Raw genomic sequence first — 15,587 nt, forward strand, 5'->3', positions numbered from 1 at the left:
TCTGTGAACCCCTGATCACCGACCCAGAGAGCTACTGCTGCCATGAGTCGAACTTGGTTACAACACAACTTCAGGATCAGTCCAAATCAGAAGATGCCAGCGCTTCACACCTCACTAGTTGTCTGGCAAGTCGTTTTATTTATCTGTGGATATTAAGCATATTTCACCTGATGGTTGGGTATAGCAGTGCTCTTCAGCGAGCATCTCTCTTGCTTATTTGGCGGTGGTTTTACATAATCTTCCAGAGAAACTTTCAATGCAAACACTGAGTTGTCTCAGACTTGTAGGCGGAGTATTGATGTCTATATTCAGTGTAACTAGGCACAGCTGTTTTCATTTCTTTGTTTGAACAGTGCAGAAAACCATGTTTTAAATCTTTTTTAAAAAGTGAAGTTTTGTTTCAGTCGGATCACGCGACAGCACTTTCTGACCCCGACAGCTGACCTGCGGCAGTGAGCGGCATGGCTGTGCTTATGTGTAGGAATATGGAAGGTCTACGGTTGAGAAAATGTAGTGCCAAAGGACAGGCTATCTGACGGCATGGTATAAGGGTGAAAATATTCTCAATGCAGCCTCCACTTAGACTGATATATATATATTTTTAAGTGACTAAAATATGTTTTGCTGCTAACCTTACATACAGCCTCACTTCAAAAAAATCCGAACATTCCCTTTAACATTAAGAGATAGGGAAATTTGGCCTTAGTGCAAGTCTGTGCACTCTAAGCGCCCTTCTAGTTTCTATTAATTTCTGTGGAAAGAAAGTAAACTTGCCCGCCAGGCAGGTCTATAAACGTGAATTTCCACGTATTACAGAGATGAATGGAAACCACAGAAATGCTGGAAGAAAAGTCCTTTTCTCAGCATATTAAAAAATATTAAACATTATAATATACCTTGGAAAATGGGTAGCAGTCATGTACATGTGCGGTTGAGTGGGCTAACATGAAAAACACTGGAATGGGCCTTTAAGTTGAGAATGAAACTGAAATATTTGGGATTCACATTGAAATGTGACCCTGACCTTATGAGTAACTCCCCTGCTTATCACAGTAACACTGCTTCTAAACTACATTTCTACCAATCAACAAAAGAAAATGTGCAATTCCAAATTTCCATACACATGTCTGTGTGCTCTATGGTACGTTTAAATGTTCATTATTCACTCTCCTCGGGCCTCTTGAGCACTGCACTGTATTTCATGGGTGCTCCGTCCGCTTTGAGCTGAACCTCCACTAACGTGAAGATGGAAATTACCTGTGAGAAGAAAAAAAAAGGTGATCATTGAAATTAACAATCTGTCAAGTTGCTTGGTTTAAGATATCTTCTAACTATCCTAAGCCCTGCTAGCTGCTCCAACCTTTCAGGGAACAAGTTAATAATCTTGTTTTCTCCTGTTTTTAATATTTATGCTGAAAATTTAAATTTAAAGTAAAAAAATCCTTGTAGAGGGCTGCATAAAGACCATAATACCTGAGAGCAAAATTATTGTGCGTCTGTGTCTCTTAACTATCATAAAAAAAACTCTCTTTATATTGAATAATATTTACATTTTCCTGTTGATACCATGACCAAAAGCATTTTCAGTGTCTGCAGTTCTCACCTGCTCTACCGGAGCTTTTTCTTGGTCCTCTGCTGTCCAGATGAGAGTCAGCTCTGATTTCTTCCCCACCTTACGATGGTGGAATGAGTCCAGGCCCACAACAGACTGAAGGTGGAAACAAACTGTTACTTGACCTACCACTGTGACTGGGACTCATTTGGCAGTCTCGTTTCTCGCTCCTGAACGAGCTCTTTTAGTTTAACAACAGTGTGCTTGTATCAAGTGAATTACAAAGTGATGACACAGTCAAAATGGTATCTGTAATTATGTCAACTGCATAATGAAACTGCAAAACGATTAGACTAAAAGGCAACATCTAAAAACACTAAATGAAATAATTATACTACAAATGACTGAACAAATGTTTAGATGAAGTTGATACTAAAATTGCTCTCTTTAAATTGAGTTTATTGCAGCTGAAAAACTAAACACACTAGCATGCACAAACCCCATCCACAATAATACGTTTTCCTTTTAAAATGCATAACTTCTCCTACATTTACGCCAAACGTCAACACTGATCCAGCGTTTTCGGAAACCTAAAACTAAGCTTTGAGAACTCTGCTGACCCCATTCTAGTTTGAAAAATCCACAATAGTGTTTTAGTCTGGACAGGTGGAAACAAGAGACTTTTGATGTAGACACCAAAAAATCAGCTAGGTCTACATACCTTGTGTGATTTCACTCTTCTTGTATGGGTACTCCTTTTCCATCGCCATGGCTTCCTTCAGCAATGAATAAACCTCCTTGTTCTGTTCTGATATGTTGCCATATTTACCCTGTCAATGACTCCCAAACTATATTTTTTACCACCCTGACTGCCTTTTAGGGAACGTGAAATTGACGTCACACCTTGCTAAAATCTTTGGACGGTTAGCCTTCTTATACGGATTGCACTGCGTTACCTGTGCTGGCTACAGCTGTCAAGCAATGGTATTCGGACAAAGTGACCACTATAAACAACATAGATTAAGGTGTAAACTATCTCATTTATGGACTTAGTGCATACACTTTGGTAAGAGAGATAACAGAGCGTGTACCGCCCCACACGGCATGACCTTCACATTCTCTATACCAGTGTTACATTCAGTATTCCAAACAAAGACACTTCTGTTCTCACTTGCTGTTCTTTGTCTGCAGTATGTTATGCAACTACGCAACAATCTGCTTCCCGTTTACACCGACGCACATAGGCCCAGTGTACGTGAATGGTCATGTGATATGCACCCTTAGGTGTGTTAATAACTGCAGAGATTATTTCTGAGACAGGCTTAAACCTGTCGTGTGTACAGAGACTGTTTTCATTTTAGAACGCAGTTTTAAAATGAAAACCTATTAGTGTGGATGTGCCCTCAAACTCTTCTCTGCAAGTGGAGTGTATTGAGCTGACCTTGCAGTAGATGCGTTTCTGCACTCCGTAGCGGAGAACCAGCACATCAAAGGACTGATCCAGCACCCCCATCACCATGGCCTCAGAGTCCAGAGGGCCACATTCCTGTGAAGCACAACCCCCCAAAAAAAAACAAAACAACAACCCACACTTCAATTTACTGACTGACTGAGTGTGGTTTTAACTAACATTAAAAGAACTTCAGTATTTTAAACCTGGAACCCATTTTCTGTTGTTTTTGTGTCATCCTTGTGGAAACAACAATTTTTTTAATTGTTCCAGTATTGAAACAGAGTCAAACACTTTGGGCAGGTGTGCACCGTGTCAATTTACGTCCATTAAAACTGCTTGTTTTTGCCACTGACAGGCTCAGATCATTATCACAAAGGTTTTACAACATTAGATAAGACCCTATAGAGAAATGAAATGTTTTTTTTATTACATTTCACTTGTTCCATTCTGTTTTGTGTCCAAGTCTCGTTAAAGGAGAGGTCTCCTTTCACATCATCGAGATCTGCCAACACAATAAACTATTACTGACACTCCTCGCTCCAACTTCCACTCGCGTTTCCACTATTTTCTTCCTGCAACAAGTCACCTCTCAAGAGATTTCAGAAATTCATGTTAGCGAGACTTGGTCATACAACAGACCAGAACAAACAAAAGGTACAGAAAAAGTTTAGTTTAATTTCTCTGGAAGGTTGTTTCCATGATGTTAGAAAACGCTCACAATAGCAATCTGAGCCTCTTTTTGTGGACATAAACTGAAGGGGCACACCTGCTCCGAGTGGGTATACTGCGGCCTGTTTTGTGGCTGCTGACTGCAGCAATCTCTCTCAATACTGGACCAATTTCAACCATTGTCATTCCCACAAGTCCCTTAGACACAGAAACAGAGGGAAATAGGCTTCATGTTGAAAAGTACCAGAGTTTCCCTTTAAGGATCTGGTTTAAATCCTGGCTTATTTTATATTATTTTACATTTTAGGCTTTCAGTTGAGTTGCTGAGCACTTCTTCTTTAAGAAGGAAAAAAATAAGCTCCAACTTAATGTTTACCCAAGGTCAGAGCCCCTGACATATTACGATAACTACAGAGTAATATAAAATGTAAGGATCGATATTGTGAAAATGCATTTAGATTGAGTTTTGTGTTTAGGGCTGTAAAATAAAAGCTATGAAAATGTGAATTTGCTTACTACTGCTATGCCTCTGCATCTGAAAAGGGAGTATGTAAAACTCCATTTCATAAAGAATTCATTTATGTTGTTGTTGATCAAGAATTTATTGCAATTTGTTTACCCACCTTTACAAAGACTCCAAAGAAGAGCTCAGAGCTCAGCTCCTGGACTCTCTTGGACACTGTCTTCTTCTCATTACAGTGTTTTGCCTGTTTTTCGACTTCGTCTGTTGACAGCCCCAAATGAGGCCCACACTCTGCATGCAAACATTCAGTGGACAGACACACACATGATGAGCATTACAAAAAAAAAAAAACATTAAACAGAACAGAAGCAGGAAGAGCACAAACAAAGCATCAACTGAGATGTGAGGCTGCTTTGTTCTCTTATACATCATCAACCACACGTCCTGCAGTACAACCGCAGCACTGTTTGAGACAAACGGGGCATTCTGTTGTTTGTTTTTGTGTGTGATGGTAGAAAAGGTACGCACTAAGTGAAGACGCCAGCAGTCGGTGGACAATGATGTCGGCGTAGCGTCTGATGGGAGATGTGAAGTGAGTGTAGAGAGGAACGTTGAGGGCGTAGTGCTTAAAGGCGTGCTCATCATTAAGTACACCGGTGCAGAAGTATATCGCCATCTGGGAAACAACAATAAACCACATTTAATACACAAACACACAAAAATATGAGTGAAAATGTTTCTTGTTAATATTGTGCATCATCAGTTTCAATCTCACAAACAAAATGCTGCTGTAATGTTAGGATGACATGATTTATTTTATGGTAACATATATTTCTTTTTTAATTCTCTTTTTATTGAAGCAATGGACTCACTTTCTATCAGACCCTCCAGACTCTCATATACATTTACCTCATTTCGAAGATCTGTCTATCTTAAATTTACATAGCAAGTGTATTCCAAACAAGCTCTATAAATCTAACTGTAGGGGTGTCGGTGGCTTAGTGGTAGAGCAGGCGCCCCATGTACAAGGCTGTTGCCGCAGCGGCCCGGGTTCGAGTCCAGCCTGTGGCCCTTTGCTGCATGTCATCCCCCCTCTCTCCCCCTTCACACTTAACTGTCCTGTCCATTAAAGGCAAAAAATGCCCAAAAAAATATATTAAAAAAATATATATATAAATAAATAAATCTAACTGTAAAGCAAAGAGTCTCCGTGTGTTCTTCGCATATCTCAAGAACCAACATGATATACTGGTATTGATGATAACTGTGATATCTAAAAATGAATTATAGATATCATGTTATTAATACACATATGATAATGTTGTGTAAATAATCCAGAGCCTCTTAAATTATTTCTGTTCCCATTCTGGCTTTGCCTCCCTCAAACACAATCTGGTTGCCTTTTCACTATCCGCTCTTTGTGCTCAATGCTCTCCACCTCCCTACACTCGTATTCTGAGTGTAATTAATTTGCAAAAAAAAAATAAAAAATACATAAAAAAATACAATAAACAAAGTTAAAGATAAATCTGACTGACAGCATTTTATTTATTTATTTGGTTTTTTTTTAATTTTCTACAAATGTTGCGATAATATTGTTCTCGTGAATTATTTTAGCAGTTATCAAACGATAATCGTTGCCAGCCCCATCATGCCCTCTTAAATTTGGGGCACTTTGGACATGCAACAATTGCAAACAAGTGAAAAGCAAAGCTGACTGGGGCTTCAGCACTTTCTTGATTGAGTTCACTTTTGCTGCTGGATGCTGAATATACGTATATATGTCACAGCTGTACTTTTCTTCCCCTCTCTGGAGTCAACAAGCACGAGCGGATAGCCTCCAGCAGTGATACTTAACTTATGGGACAAATGTGGTCCGCTAGAGTGGCAGGTGGCCTACTGATCATTTTCTCATTCACAATGAAAATAAACTGATTTACTGTTGATTTTTTTGTACTTTTTCTGCAAATAAGGTGCCAGAGTGCATAAAAACAATCAAAATAGAGCTTGTTTATAAAAAAAAAAAAACAGTGCAAGAAGAGGATCCCCTGGACCCCCCCCCCCAGCAAGGTTTAAGTTCTGAATGTCCTAATAATCCTAGAAACTGGCCCTTGGCCTCCTGTTATTTTGCAGAAGCGGCCCCTAGGTAAAGCAAATTAAATATCCCTGGCCTACAGGAGCAACGCCACGTTGCCACTGCAATTAAAACTGTGCAAGTTTGCCACACGAACCTTTAACACTAATGACATTACCACTGGGAAAATACCTCCCCTAATTAAATCCATGCTCTACTTTATAACGGGGATGGTTCTGTCAAAGCAAGTGAGTAATGAACCTATTTGTAATACCTTCTCTAAGTATATTTCACCGGGGTTTCTGATTGTGAGACTGTTTTTTTAGGGGTGGATTTAGTGACTTGCTTTACCCTTTCTCTAACTGGGAATGTTGGGTGTGGGCAGTGGTAGAAGTAGCACTCATAACTTTTCTTTGTATGAGCGGTTCTCAAGAATGCTGCAAGCTGCAACACCACAGGCCGAGTAATCAGCCTGTTCTGAACAGACTTGTTTTGAATGGATGCTGCACCAGTGGGTAAAAGTTCAAGAAAACGAAAAAGAAAGTGCGGTGCCCTTCAGCAGTGGTCGCTGAGCTCTAACCTGCATGGGTCTGGAGCACATGTGGGTGAGGACTTCTTTTCTGGCAGTGGTGTACTCATCATCACCCAGAGTAGTATTGAGACTCTTCTGCATGTATGGAACAGAAGAAAAGAAGTTTGAATTATTAATACTGAGTTATTCATGCCCAAAAGCTTCATCAATCACATAATGATATCCCTGAGAGAGGGAGCTATACACATAAAGCAACAAAATCCTCATAGAAATGAAATATTTGTAATGCTGTAATTTTGAATTTGATCACTTTAAGAAAACATAAACCTGCTGATTCAGGAGAAAATAGACTTCAATTTTTCTCCAAGACATTACAAACTAAGCTACATCTGCTGTATTCTAAGTACTGACGTGCAGCGCTCCTGCAGAGGAGAGATCTATGTCGATTCCCAACTGGTCGCAAAGCTCCTGCAGCTCATCCACCAGTTTGGCCTTGGGTGGAGGGTGGCGTCTCAGCAGGGCGAGGTCGGGGAATTTGCGGTAGATGTGGTTGGCTGTGGCAATGTTGGCCAGTAACATGAACTCCTCCACCAACCTAGAGAACACAGTATTGGATGATAGTTAAATGGCCAGAGGGTGGAACAAAGAAGGAGACTGATATGCACTCCAGACTGACTCAGAAACATATTGCACCAAAGGTTACACACGCATCACGTCCTGTAAATGTTCATTTTGGCAGAGGAACAGAAGGGATACAACACAGATGCATCTGAGGAAGGTTTATCGCTCACTTGTTACTGTCTCTGTACTGGTAGACGTAGCAGCCTTGAGGCATCATGGTGTCTTTGTCCAGAGTGAAAGACAGTTTCAGCTGAAACAATAAACACACAGCACGTGCAGGAAGCAATGTTAGAAAGCTGACAAATTCAATAACCTGCATCTTGTTTCCATCCATTTCTATCATAAAAGTATTGCTGGATTCTATCATGATAGCCAGCTCAAATAATCCTGTTACATCTCTTCCAGTAAACTCTTAAACGATATGTGATGAACTCTTATTTTGAAATAAAAGGAAACATGAGTGGAGTGCTGATACCAGAATCCCTACCCTACCCTGTCACTTAAACACACACTATGTAATTTCTGCGACTGGGAGTCTCTCAATCAAACAATAACAAAAGATAGATTTTGATGAAGTTGTGAAGTAGCGTGGGATCATAAGATCACATGTTGTCTTCATTGTTAAGCAACCACCACTGCAGATAAAAAAATCGATCTGATATGAGGCGGTGAGAACTCACCTGGTCCAGTCTGAGGGCTCCTCCTGAGAAGCGTTGAGCCCGGAGGTTCTTGGCAATGGAGTGCAGGTTGAGCACAGCCTGATGGATCTCATCGATGGGGTGCTCGGGGTCCGTAGGTGGCAGCTCCTCAGCGGAGAACATCTTTTCAGGGGCCTCGATCATGCTCTGAGCGTGGTCGTAACTCAGCTTCACACAGGAACGGATGACTGAGCGGCCAAACCACTCGCTCAGGATCTGGGGGGGGTGAGCAGGTGAAGTGGAACCATGAAGATGAAGCACAAAACAAAAAAACACCCCCAGTAATGGGAGGGGCAATCAACTAGCCATCAGACCCTTTACTCCTCTGTACCTGTGAATTTAACGTTTATTGTTTGAGTGCAGCTGTAACAGCGTTATGAATTTTGAATGGCTGTACCTTCCCCTCAGGTGTGATTTTCCAGATGACAGAGAAAGTCAGTCTGTCGATGAGAGGATTCAGACTGCAGAGCTCCTCACACAGCAGCCTCGGCAACATAGGGATCACCTGGACAGGGACAACACACATGAACACACTGAGTGCTGACAATTATTTCAAAAAGATATGCTCAGATCAACTAATATTTTTAAGTATGACACAATGTGATATAGGCCGGGGGCTCTCACCTTTTGAACCATGTACACACTAGTTGCTCTTTGGCTGGCGACGGCATCCAGAGCGTTGTCCTCTTCCACAAAATAACTCACATCAGCAATGTGGACTCCCACCTCAAAGTTACCTGTGGTTAAAAGACAGTGTATAACATGACCTCCCATCCCTCAGGAGAAATATAATCTATATCTGTAACTAGAATTCATGATCTTCACAATCATCACAGTTAGGCTGCATTCACATCAAATCATGAATTGCAGCAATTAGCCACAAGGTTGTGCAGCGGTGTAGGAGTGTCAGTTAAATGGAACATTGCTGGTGGAGTGGAGGGAGGAGACCAAGTTGTAGATGTGTCAAAGTTCTTTTGATTTTCGTTACTGTTGTATCCTTACTGGCACAAAAGACACATGTGCGTGCACACACATATACAGCGAGTGCTCTCCTTTGTAGGATAGGACACACAAGCTGTTAAAACATACATTATTTCTTTTACCCACTAATATTTAACATTAGAAAGAGACTGCAGTACTGTGGGCGTCTCTCTGGTCTGATTGCCGATTACGTGATTGGACACCGCAGCTTGATGTCAGGTTCCATTTCTCCAAAAGTTGAATCTGTTTCAGCTACACACATTCAAAAGATCGCAACGCCAGATTTGGTGTGAATGCAGCCTACAGGTCATTTACCATCAGGGAGCTGTTTACAGGACAGAGCATCGTCCAGGTCTCTGGCAGTAGCAGGGTCAATGGTGAAGATACACTCCTGCCTACGTATGAAAAAACAGTGCTTAGTGAGTGATGAATTCTTAATTGAGACTTAATACTGGACACTTGTTTGCTGCCTTTGGATGACAAAATCTGCAAAATAAATACAGCAGTCTTGTGATGCAGTTTAGGTCTACAGGGCTCATATCTCTCCTTTTGTGTTAAGCTGTATCGACTCATGTAGCATGTTCCCACATCAGCATTCATGGGCTTCATAGTCCTACCTCAGGTCCTTCCTCTTCTTCATCTCCTCATGTGGAATGGTCCAGGGCAGGTTCTTGGGGAGGCAGTCTACCACCTCGTCTGAGAACTCAGAGAAGTCGACGTCGTACTCTATCAGGATTCCCTCTGTCTCCGGCTCGATTTCTCCAGCCTGGCCCAGCGTCTTCGCAAGTTTACTGGGGGAAACATAATGACGGAGAGTCAGGTTGGTTGTTATACTGTTCAAATGGTTTCCCTGCATCAAGCTTTGAATACAAAACTCACCCTTCTGCAAAGTTGCTGTCGGCTGCCCAGTTGGTGATGCGACATATGAACAAGGTGTTGGCGTAGTCGCCCGGGCGGGAACGAAAGTCTTCGGGACAGTCAGCGAGGAGGACGTTAATCCGTGGCACACGGTGGTCCACAGGGGAGAACATGGCAAAAGGCTTATCTGGCAGGAATTTCAGGAAGCCTGTCACAGCTCTGGAGTGTTTCTTTTCGACTATGTACACCACCTGGCAGACAAATGATGAGGGAAGCACAGTGATGACTTTGAAATCTAAGGCCTTAGTGTTTTTATTTTAATATCCAGAGCCAAAGAGACCAAGTGACAAAATGTCGCTGAATAAGAAGAACTTTTGTGATCTTAGGATATCGTTTATGCAAACAGTATTTACTGTGGCTAGTTTCTGTGGCTACTTAGTATACTTTCTTTGGGGGTTTAGGCCTTCAGTGGAGCAAATAACATCAAGTCACATAAAACCTTTGCGTCATGCCTTGGCCATTTCTTTATAATTATTTTCATCTAAAAGATTCTTAATAAAAAAATACAAGGGAAAGGATAAGTTAGAAATACAGCACACCTGACAGGGTGGGACACTCACCTTAGCTGTCTTCTGGAGTATTTCCTCACTGGGCCGTGGGGTCGAGGGGTCTTCCAGAGATTCTGTATCCATCAGACGAAAGGAAAAAGTTAGATGTATTCAATGTCCTATCGCTTTAATTTGTTTTTGCTTCTGTGCACTCTCTGTACATCAGAGAGTATCCAACCATGGACAACATGACAGCTCCCAAAAAGTGAAGCCAAGACATCTGAAACGCCCCCTGGTGGTTGGCTGCAGTATAGGTCATAAACCTCACCCCTTCCAGGTTAGAGAGAAGGACATGGCCCAAACTGAAAATAATTTTTTTTTCCAAAGATGGCTTCTGTCATTTTAGGTAGTTCTAACACACTGATATTTGTTCAAGAGTTCATTTTTCTAGGAAATTTGGTTTTAATTATGTATTTGATGCTATAAAAAGTGGGTGTGACTTCATGACTGACAGCTGTGTGTGTCAGTCGATGTGCTCGCAATCAATGATGCTGATCACAAGTGGGTCAGGTGGGTGTATGGGTGATAACTCGAGAGTGCCGCTCCACTTCCTGATCACCATTGCGCAGATTCTAGCTCTAAATGATGCCACCAGCACAGGATGGCAGCCCCCGTGTCAGGGATATTTTGGCTTAATTTTTCTAAGTGGGAGAAAGTGGAGACACATCATCCATCTTTATACATGGATGTCATTGCTTCAGACCAGTAAATAAACATTCAAACACACAGTTTACTAGAACTGCAACTGACAATTATTTTCATTATCAATTAATCTTCCCACAATATTCTCAAATAATAGCTTTGTCAATAAAAAAGTCAGACAATAGTGAGGGGTGTAATTTCCCAGAGCCCAAGGTGACGTCTTCAAATTGGAAGTTTTATTAGACCAACAGTTCAGTGATTTAAAGCTACTTAGTTTATTATCATGTATGGCAAAGAAAAGCATTAAATTCTCATATTATAGAAGCATGAACCCAGCAAATGTTTGGCTTTTTTGCTTAAAAAATTGCTAGTGCAATTATTTGAATATCAAAATAATAAATATTTAGTTGATCAACAAATCGGTTAATTGCAGCAGCTCTATAGTTACATTACCAAATAAAATAGCTGCAACACCTCTGTCACAGTACCTGTGTCAGCGAGGGAGACATTCTGCACTTTGCAGATGAGTTCATCCTGGTCACTGCACTGGTCCTCTACAATAACGTCAGGCCTGGGCATGCGCTCCATCTTCTTCTGCGCTGTTCGTGCCATGTTTTCTTTCTGAGTCTCCGACTCACTGGCGCCCTCACAGTCAGTATCTGACCTCACAACCTAAACAGACACATCCATTTATTTTTATCTGCTGACACTGATTTGCTGTCCTGTGGAGCTAAAACAGAGCCCGTTATAATAACTCTGAAAAGCTAAAGATACGGGGCTTACAAACTAGAACCATACTGTTCATAGATGGGTAAGTGTAGTCTACCTTCCACTGCTCCCGAGGAAGAATCTGCACCACCACTATGTCTGCATTCAGTGCTCTGTTACGAGCTACGATCCCATCCAGGAATATATCCCGTGTGTCATCCTGTGGAAATAAAAAGAGATTGCTTGTATCTTTGTAAACCTTTCAAGAGAGATGATGATGTACTACCTCATAAAATGAAATCACAGGCCAAGCTACATTTATCATACAGTATATTATAGACAACAGTTTAGTTATCGGGTGCTTTTATCAAAGGGTGGGTCCATCTGTGTTTTTCAAATGGAAACCACCCAGCCATGAGCAAACAGCAGTGACGCAGGTTACAGCGCTGATACCACTCCCCTCCCTCACCCCCAACACACTCCATTCACTGAGTGTGTAAGCATGGAGAGTGAGGAAAGTTTTAGTACACTCCCTCGGCACACTCCCAGTTTGAAGAAGCAGACAGAAGTAGGGATGCTGTGACTGCTGTGGACGCCAAGTTAGTCACACAATAACCAATCAGTCGATCAACTAAACCATTCAGAGGCAGCAGTAATCCAGCAGGTCCTTGTGTTCTACTGGGTAAAATGATTGTTTCTGTCATTTTTCAGGTGGCTAAAATAAATTTTGCTGCTGCCTCTATCCGCAACCTTAAAAAACAATCACTATCACTGTAAGTTTGCGCTTTATTATTTTCACAGTTTTACCTTGCCGTCAGACAGCCCTTTCTGACAGGGAACTGAAGCCGTTATGTCGCCCTCTTCAAAGCCACCAGACTCCATTGACCGAAACAGTAATTTTACCTCACCGCACATGAGAGTTGCTGGTCTACTGCCACCTCGATCATATAATTTGAGTTTTTGTGTGACAAATGAACTAACATGGTGTCCACAGCAGAACATGGGTTTATATGTAGCAACGACATCGTTCAGAAACCTACATTGAGTCATGTCATAAAGAGTTTCTAGAGCAGCATGGGAAAATATCATTTTGACACTAAACATACATATTTTGACCAAGGTTTGAATTTTCAGATATCAATACATCAGTAAAACTACTGGGAAGCTACAAAATGATATAAAAACCTTTAAAAAATATCAATTATGGAGCCGCCCTTTAAACAAGTTGTTGAGGCAGCAAAACATCAAGTGTCAAATTCAATCTGGGTTGAACTTACAGGAGATGGGACGAAAGCTTCATGGTATTTCTTTGGGTTGATTCGCAACGGCCCCTGCAGAGAGAGTATGGACAATGTAGAATTTAATCCACCAGTTGACCACCCTGAGTAATGTCTTTCATACTCAGTATAGATTTTATCAGAGTGTCAGGAACAGAAACTCTGGGTTTGTACCTGAATGAGTTCTCCTCTTTTAAGGCCCTGGGAAACCTCTTCAAATGTCATGTAGGATTCAAACACTTGTTTCTTTGATCCTCTGCCTCCTTTGATCTTGCTCTTGTCAGCAGGAGAATTGGCACTTGGAGCTGAATAAGATTTAAGTCACTGATTTAATCCATCACAAACTATCAGATGTATATATTATTACATAAAATAAAATGTGTGTACATCTGCTGAGAATTTACATTTCAAAATCGTCAATTTACCTCTGGGCTGCTGCAGTGTTTTGTCTTTACCATGAGGGGATTTGGGCCTTGACATCTGAGTGTCAACCCCAGATTTGAATGCCCCTTCTCTGCTTCTCTCCTCTTCTGGGTACTTTGGCAGGTTTTTCTTCTTCGCCTTCTTCATCTTCTCTTGCTCCTGTCCACTTGTGCCGGCTTTCTTCGGGGACTGGGGGCGTCCAACAAGTGAGTTAGTCTCTTTTGAGGCGACATCTCTGTTAGAGTCCTTGTTTTTCTTCTGCTGCTTCTGGTGTTTCTTTGAGTCATTGGGTTTGAAAGAGCTGAGTTCCTCACCAGATTCGACGTCTCCATCTTGGCTGGTGGCTGTGTCCCTCCTCTGTCCCCATCGCTGTCTGTCAGATACACCCTGCTTCCTTTCACAGTCCTGCTGAGCACCGCGGGTGCTTATTTTCTCCATGTATAAAGACAGTGAACTCTCCTCTCTGCTTTTCATGGAAGATGGGGAGAAGTCGCTCGAATCTGAGAAATCATAGGGCACCTGGTCCCTTTTTCTCTGTGGTATGTTCTGCCTGTCACTCTGGGCTTTCAGCAGCATGTTTGGCCCATTTGCTTCCCTTTGAATTGCTGTGTCCCTTGCATATTGCTCTAGATACTGACTGAACTTACTGCTGCTGTGCTGGCTGAGGAGCCTGGCATAGGCATCTTTCTGAGGAGGAGTGCTCGACTGATTCTGGCTGCGCTTTGGCTCTCGACTCAGGTTTTTCGATTGCCGAGGGGAATCCATATGGCATTCCTTAAAAATGCTGTCTCTGGAAAGGCAAAAAGCGTACACTGTGAGTGCTGCCATTCAAACATGAGCTAATAAACATCACTTTCAGACAGGGTAGCTTTAATTAGGTAACAGTGCTTACACTTAAATCCACTCAAAATGTGCCAGAAATAGGAAATAGTTATATAAAACGAATGAGAAGAAAATCATAGCAACTCCTCAGCAGCTGAATGTTGCTGTCCAGTCAAGTCATCTTACATCATATAATTAGTCATAACTACAGACGTAAACATGCCTGGAAACTAACCAAAATGAAACCAAACTAACCTAAAATTATATTGGGAAGATGGTTATACGAGAAAACAAACTCTGTATTATCACATTATCTTCGGTTTTAACGTCTCGAGAAGCTCAGAATGCCTTTCAAAACATATCCAAGCCAGCACTCAACAGTTAACTACCGTTAGCTAACAGTTATTAGCACTGGCTAGTATTAGCTAAGCTACGAACAACGGGAGCTGTCAGTTTAACGTTAAATAACCACTAGTATGTCAAACAGACCGCGAGCCTGACCACGACAAACGACTCGAAAATAGACGGAAAGACTGTCAAATTTAAAATCTTAAATATTACCTTGTTCACTGCGTGTAAGTTATGTAACTTAGCTGCCGTTCAGAGCAAGATGCTAACTGATACTTTCACTTCCCCTGACGTCACGAATGGGTACAGTCATGATACATTTGGGTGCTGTCGGAAATTAGCATTACACAATACAAACGAAAGGCTCTGTCTTTAGGGGGTGTTTGTTTTTTTATGAGAGGGGAGGGAGGAACATTCAACTTAAACTGGTCGTATTTTATATTTATTTAAAATACCCTCAGAATCCCCAAATCCGCAAGTGGGTTTAAAAAGCATGTTTTCGTTAATAAATGGCCAAAATTACACCATTTATAGTAGTGAAAACGGATATTATCATTGGGTTTATACATTTACGACGGTATTTGAACATATCATGTCGCACCTACTTTATGAAATCTGAGTTTAAAATTGTGCTATTTCTTCAAAATCACTCTGTTTTGTGCCTTATTTAAAATGTTACCAAAAAGAAACTGTTTATAATAACCAGATCCAACACAAGGCTTAATTTGGCACTTCTGCATACACAAGAAAGTCTTTTTTTCAACATCAGGGTTTTGTTTTCGACCTTTAACTTGCAATCATTACAGGGTACTTTTTAAAAAATCTATTAAAACATACACTTTTGTTTATTTTATGATT

General features: G+C 41.3%; 1 protein-coding gene across 1 annotated transcript; it reads right to left on the minus strand.

Annotated features, from left to right (window-relative positions):
* Positions 1-547: 547 nt before the first annotated feature.
* dis3l2 (DIS3 like 3'-5' exoribonuclease 2) lies at positions 548-15,040 on the minus strand. Its single transcript, XM_033650489.2, has 21 exons — positions 14,943-15,040; positions 13,562-14,349; positions 13,311-13,441; positions 13,137-13,190; positions 11,978-12,079; positions 11,640-11,823; positions 10,522-10,583; positions 9,923-10,152; positions 9,661-9,834; positions 9,359-9,438; positions 8,687-8,799; positions 8,460-8,567; positions 8,045-8,278; positions 7,535-7,614; positions 7,155-7,338; positions 6,792-6,878; positions 4,666-4,813; positions 4,298-4,428; positions 2,994-3,098; positions 1,604-1,708; positions 548-1,257 (listed from the first exon to the last, which is right to left on the minus strand). Exons 2-21 carry the CDS (start codon positions 14,322-14,324, stop codon positions 1,159-1,161), a joined length of 3,174 nt encoding a protein of 1,057 aa, XP_033506380.1. The 5' UTR covers positions 14,325-14,349; positions 14,943-15,040; the 3' UTR covers positions 548-1,158.
* Positions 15,041-15,587: the final 547 nt, after the last annotated feature.

Source organism: Epinephelus lanceolatus, chromosome 12, assembly GCF_041903045.1.
Source record: "Epinephelus lanceolatus isolate andai-2023 chromosome 12, ASM4190304v1, whole genome shotgun sequence".
NCBI lineage: Eukaryota > Metazoa > Chordata > Actinopteri > Perciformes > Serranidae > Epinephelus > Epinephelus lanceolatus.